We start from the raw sequence: 6,288 nt of genomic DNA, 5'->3' as shown, positions 1-6,288 counted from the left end.
AATTAACATGTAGCTCTTCTTGCTGAAGTTAAAGAACCAACATATTTTTAACATCAAGTTTCTACAAAGGAGAAAACAGGAGAAAAATATAATCCCTTCAGTTTTAGAGGATTACCAAACCATTTAATTTTCCCTGGCATTTCCCTTCTCATGCATGAAAACGTAATTGAGTCTCCTAACTTTTTGAATTCTCTGTCTTTTGCAACAGCAAACTAAAATAGTTTGCAGCAGCTGAACAGGGAAGTTAAAGATATGACTGTCTTAAACTGCTGTTGTATAAATAGCTTGTTTTAGATAATAGTAAATTGTATTCTAGAGTAACCTTCAGAATGGATTAACCAGGCAATAAGAAAAACAAACCTCTCCTTCAGGGGCAAAACATGTATTTGTTAACTGTATGGAGAACAGAGCCAAAGAAAACATGTTGGTTTAAACAATGCAAACAAGCCCAGAGAAAGGCCTGGCTGCTGCTCCGTTCACAGAAGGCTGCAAAGATGTGATGCCCACACTGCTCTTGCCACTTCTAATCACTGCGTTCAGGGCACAAAGTTTTCTTTCATCTTAGGTGATATCAAACCTCAGCAAATATCCTGAGTTGGAGAAATTCCTCATGCCCCCAAGAGCTCACAAAAGAGATCCTGATGTAACTGCAGAAAAACCTAGGGCGAAACATTCTCCCATCTTGCCAAGGCTTGTGTTGTGCCAGCACATTTTCCAGCAGTGCCAAGAACATCTACATGCAATCTCCAGAACGGGACTTCTTGCAACTACTGCCTAAAGCTTCTCCTCCAAAATCAGATAGGAAGGGGGACTGTGGTTGCCAATGAAAAAGCAGTTTATCCAGTTCTTGAAGAATGCATATATGGTAGGTTCATAATGTCAAACTGAAAGGAAGACTTGAAATAGAAACTAGGTTAAAAAAAAAACAATTCCAAATATGCCAAGCACCTAAAATCTGGACAGATTTTTAGATCACGCAGAAGAAAAACTAAAATCTAGAATTAACTGTTCCAAAACTTATTTCAGAGATAACATTTTCTGTCATGCTAGGGGACTGCCATGCTGTGCTATAAAGGAATAAAAGATGAAATCTGTAAGTTTCTATTATACAAATTGTCATTATTTTAAAAACTATTTTTATATTTGGAGAATCGTAATCTCTTGCAAAAATTAACTGTAAATGAAAAAGATAAAAATAACCTGTCTCAGCACTACTGTAGACATCTTCCTCCTCTGCTTTCAAAAAAAACAAATAGGGATGTGGAAAGCTAAGCTCAAGTTTCCAGCAACCCCACCACAGTGGTGTTAGCAGTACTGTACAAAGCAGAGCAAACTCCCTTATTTGTCACACAGTGGCCTGGTAAATCCAGTCCCTGTTCAGCAGAAGAAACTGGGACATGCAAGCTGCATGTTCCACATCTCCAAATCACATCCTCGGACTGCAGCCCCCCTGGGATGCCCTTCTCTTCCCCTGCCCTAAAGCCACTTCTAGCTTGCTTCTGTTAGCTGGGATTTGCAACTTCCACTCCCCAGACAGGGCTTGCTTTGTTTTCGGTAAATACAAGAAATGGATGAATAGAACTGAAAATCCATGAGTCATATCTGTGCTACACTTGAATAAGCCAGAGTCTGTGTGAGCCATGTTCTCCAGGCAGTGAGACAGGACCCGTGGTGTGCAGCAGCTGCTGCTGGACTCCTTACACAGCCAGCCTTCAGGGGGGAAACAAGGTTTCAGCCCTGTGTGGTCCAGCAACACATCCCTCCACCAAGCACACAGCTTGAGACTTCCTCCAGTGAGCAGAAGCCAAGAAAAAGCAAGAGAAACACAAATTACTACTCTGACCTTGACTCATATCTCTGCTTATCATTGTTACTCTGAAAACGAAAGTCACAGGGCTTAAGATCAAAACACAGAAAATACAAACATTTATTGCCCTAGTTCTGACTTGTCGTATCTTGGGGAGCCTTAGTAAACAACCAAAATTTGCTACACATTCTTAGATAGACCACTCAGGAAGTAAATAAAAATAGAACTGCATTAAGCCTGGCAGCCTTTTTTTATTTTTTTAAACATAAAAAGTTTTTATCTGTCAGATCAGCAATTAGCACATGGAATTATAACTTTGGAGTGTTACCTATAATGCAGTAATAAACCATCTGTCTGCTTACTCCAAAAGAAAAAAATAAATAAATAAGACATTTTCTTAGTTTGCAGTATGTTCTTGTCTCTGGGGGAGGAAAAACAAACAAAAAAACCACATTAACAAAACACACAAAGGACACCCCACTGGCAGCACCCTCAGGGAAGGAGGGAGCAAACAGAGAACCCCAGTGCTTCAGGAATACTCTGTGCAAAAAAAGGCACCCAGAATGTTTGGAATAGTCCAAAACACAATGCCCAGTAAGCGAGCCTGCATTCTGCAAAATGGAAGTATAGAGTGATAAATCTTTGGAGGGTGGATTTTTATGAACACTCACCATGATCACAAAAAAGCTCCTAAGTTCAGAAACATAAACTTATATTCTAAAAAACAACTATAAGAACTTAAGGCTAAGTGGACAACTAATAGCTGGTACTCTTGAAAGACATTTCAGAAATTGAGTTTAAAGTAAGCAATTTAAAAAATGTGTTTATTTCAAGGAAGTTGATGCTGTCTCAGTGGACTTCCAAAAGACAATTAACACAAGACAGCAAAACCTAAATCCATTGCAACTTTCAGAGGAATGTTTCTGATACAATGAGTTCTTCTTGGCATTGTTTTATTCACCCTAGGAAATCTCCTTGTCATATATCCCAAAGCAACTTTTTCCATTTGGATATTAACTTACACTCTTCAGAAACAGATGGCTCAGCATCCCACCTTGTGGAATCAGTTTAGCTTTAACCACAAACATACACGATAGGGCTGTGGTGGTGGTAAATTGTATTTTGGGTACACAGAAAGGGATGCCTTGTACACTCCAAATCCCTACATAATCACCTTGCCAAAACAAACAAAAACACAACTCAAATCTTGCTTGAAATAAAGACAGATGACTTAGCTATTATTTTTCCCCCAACCAAACAGTTTTGCATTTCAGGCAGAAGTTGTAAGGATTTAAAATTTAAGTACATGAAAGCACAATTTGTGCAGATTTTAAGAACATTTTGTGTTTTTTTTCCCCTTGACTTTACCACAACCATTTTATAAGCAAAGTTCACAAGTCAGCCATAGAACACATTCATTTTGCCCTACAAGAACCTGCATTCAAACAACATAATTCAACTACCTGCTTAAATATTCTGCCTCACACAGCAAGCTACCTACACAACAGTCCCAGGTGATGGCTAACACCACCTCACACAGTTGTGGAAGGTTTCAGGAGTTAATCTGCAGAGCTGGAAGGGAGAGGGTAAGAACTTAAGAGGCAACATTGCTTCATCCCTTCCTAAATAGGAGGAAATAGTCCAGAGCAGCAGTTCTGCTGCATTTGCATTTCAGTGACAATTCTGTGAGTTTGTGGAACATATGCACAAGTCTTCCCTCCATATCAGAGAAAACCAGCCTGGTTCAGCTGTCTCCTCCAACCTTATCTATGAAGATAAAGAAACCTAATCACTTACCTGCTGTTCCCTTTTGTGCACTGTGTCAATACCCATTTCCACTTGTTATTGCATCTTTTTCCCCTCAAATCATTTCTCCATCCTGGTCCCAATCTGGCATGAATACATGCCTTCTCCAGAATAAGGGACTCCAGCACACACATATTGAGCAGTTATGATTTAGGCTACTACTTGACAAATACATATTTCTCCTACAACATGTGACAGCCACCTCCCTTTTCTAGGAATGTAAAGTATAGTCAGCAAAACAATTACACCATTTTCTTTGAGAAATCATTCCCAGGTATTAATACCCTTTTTACAAAACACAGCTTGTGTTTTTAATAAAATCACATAATGCTAAAATTATACAAGATCTCACCTCAGCAAAATGAGACTTCTTCCATGTGATATGCTCTGTCCTAGATTCTAGTATGAATAGTAACCAAAAAGTATTTATAGTTCATACTGACTTTTTGTCAGATTTACAGCAAGATACTGGGTCAGATTCATTCCAAATAGAAACTAATATTATTCAGACCATTTACGAGGATGAATGAGATTTATTTTTCACTCAGCTACAGCCCCTCTTCTCTGTGGCAACCTGCCAACGTGGTTGAAAAATCCAAACAAGAATACACTTTCCACCTAAAGACAGCACTGACTGCACACAGGCTGCTCAACTGGGCTCTCTGAGGGGCTGCCAGGGGCCAGGCCCAGGATGTGTGCGCTTAAAAAAAAAGGTACTTCAGCTGCACTTCATGCACGCTTCCTTGTTCATGTCCCCTTTTTCTGAAGTTTTCTAGCAGGCTGCCATCAGTCCAACCCTCCCTTCAACTACCTCAGACCCTCTCCCCTTCAAAGTTCAGCCAGCAGCTGCTGTAGCAGTGGCCAAGCCAGCAGGGAAGCCACCAGTCACAGTCTGCAGCCCCACATGCTTTCTACTGGCAGCCTAACTGACTTCAAACAACTTCTCTCCATGCAGTCAACAGGATTAGCAGAATTAAAGCAAATTTACATTTATTAGTACTTGGATTTCCCTTTCCAGGCTTAGAAAAGAAAATAAATGCAGTACAAGCAAAGTTAACTTCCTTCTTTCACTTTTAGCTGCAAATACAATATGAACAGCAATGACTTGTTTGAGCTCCTCCTTACAAAGTGGTCTTTATCCAATTATATGAGCCTACCAAGCATTTACACTTCTAAACACAGGCCCACAGCCACACAAGGTACTTCAGCCCTGAGGCTACATTCATGGTTTGGTGAAAGCCATTAATGACACCCTACAAGATCCTCATACAAGCTCATTTGTTTGCTACGTGCCAGGGGCACAATTTGACCTTACCAAAAAGGGCTTTATGAGCACTATGAACATTTCATTCCACAATATGATTTCATGAATAAGCCAGTTTGAATGCGAGTCTATAATTTGAGGTTAGAATCCTTCAGATCTAAAGTCGTAACGGCATTTTTCAGTCTGGATCAAATTTGCATAACTTAGTTATTCACTCTGACAACTGGGATATAATGGCAGCATGGATAAACTGGAACAGCACTGTCAGTGCATCACCAGAATAGACAACACATAAAATGTGCCTGAGCCAGGATTTGTGGTTTGGGTTTTGTTTTTGTTTTGTTTTTCCTTCACCAATAGTTACAGAAACATGGGCATCGTGACAGTTTTTAGTAATTTCTTTCAGTAAGGGTATGGATAAACTTTGGAATTACATGGATTTTGAATAAGAAAATTACAAACAACTGCTCATAAAAAAAAAAAAAAAAGAGTAGTAAAAAACCCCATTTAAATCCAACACACACACATTTGGAAGCATTTAGCCTTAACTACTTCTGTAATTATCCACTTGAATACAATGTAATTATCCCCGGGTTTTTTTGGTTTGTAAAAGCACAGTACTATACCATGTAGCATTCACTATTCTTTTTCTTAGACACTCGTTCTATACCAACGGACTTTAAAAATCTGTTCGGAAAAATGAGTATGTGAAAAATCTCTTCTCAACCTATACGTTAGTTTTAGGCTCTTTGAAAAGAGAGAACAAGATTAACCACCCACGGGGGCAGGACATCCTCTGACCACTCTCACACTGTCACAGAACAAAATTTCAGTTCTACTTTTAATATTTTGCTTTCACAACTTCCAGAGCTGGCACCAGGTCAGCAAGCCAACCCCTTGCAACATCTACTGTATCAGCTCTTACCTTGATAGGGCAGGCTACAGAAGACACGGGCCTTACTCCCACACACTTGATGTCAGGGTGTTCCCAACCACCGTGAACCACGTCCCCTCCACTCCCAGGCTATAAAACCACCACGCCAAGGTATGTCGGTGGCAGCCACGCAGTCACCTACGTGGCCACGCAGATGTGTACAGAGCCACCCACTCTGGTCGGGCTGCAGGACCAGCCTGACAACACCCCATCATCCAGGAACTTCTCCAGGAACACAGCCCTGTACCTCCACCAAGGCAGGGCGACCGCTGCTCCTGCCCAAACCGCTGCTGTCACCGCCACCCTGGGGTGACCTCCAGGCCCCACGCTGGTGTCCCACTGCCCAAAGCGGGTGCCAGTGCAGGCAGGCCCACGGGTGGCGTGGGATTCCGGGGGCTAAGGGAAGAACTGGCACTGGAAGGCAAAACGCCGGCCCGTGGCCAAGGGGCTGCAGCGGGGCTCCCCCGCCGCCTCACC

The 6,288-nt window shown here is 41.4% G+C and overlaps 1 protein-coding gene across 1 annotated transcript in view; it reads right to left on the bottom strand.

The window, feature by feature from the left end:
- Window positions 1-2,789, bottom strand: part of CMPK1 (cytidine monophosphate (UMP-CMP) kinase 1, cytosolic) — a 9,176-nt gene extending 6,387 nt beyond the window's left edge. Inside the window, exon 1 of the mRNA XM_010004030.1 lies at window positions 2,715-2,789. Coding sequence (XP_010002332.1) covers window positions 2,715-2,789 — 75 coding nt within the window. The remainder of the gene's footprint in view (window positions 1-2,714) is intronic.
- Window positions 2,790-6,288: the final 3,499 nt, after the last annotated feature.

Source organism: Chaetura pelagica, unplaced genomic scaffold (assembly GCF_000747805.2).
Source record: "Chaetura pelagica isolate M959 unplaced genomic scaffold, ChaPel_1.0 scaffold18, whole genome shotgun sequence".
NCBI lineage: Eukaryota > Metazoa > Chordata > Aves > Apodiformes > Apodidae > Chaetura > Chaetura pelagica.
This window is presented reverse-complemented; position numbering and strand designations above follow the sequence as displayed.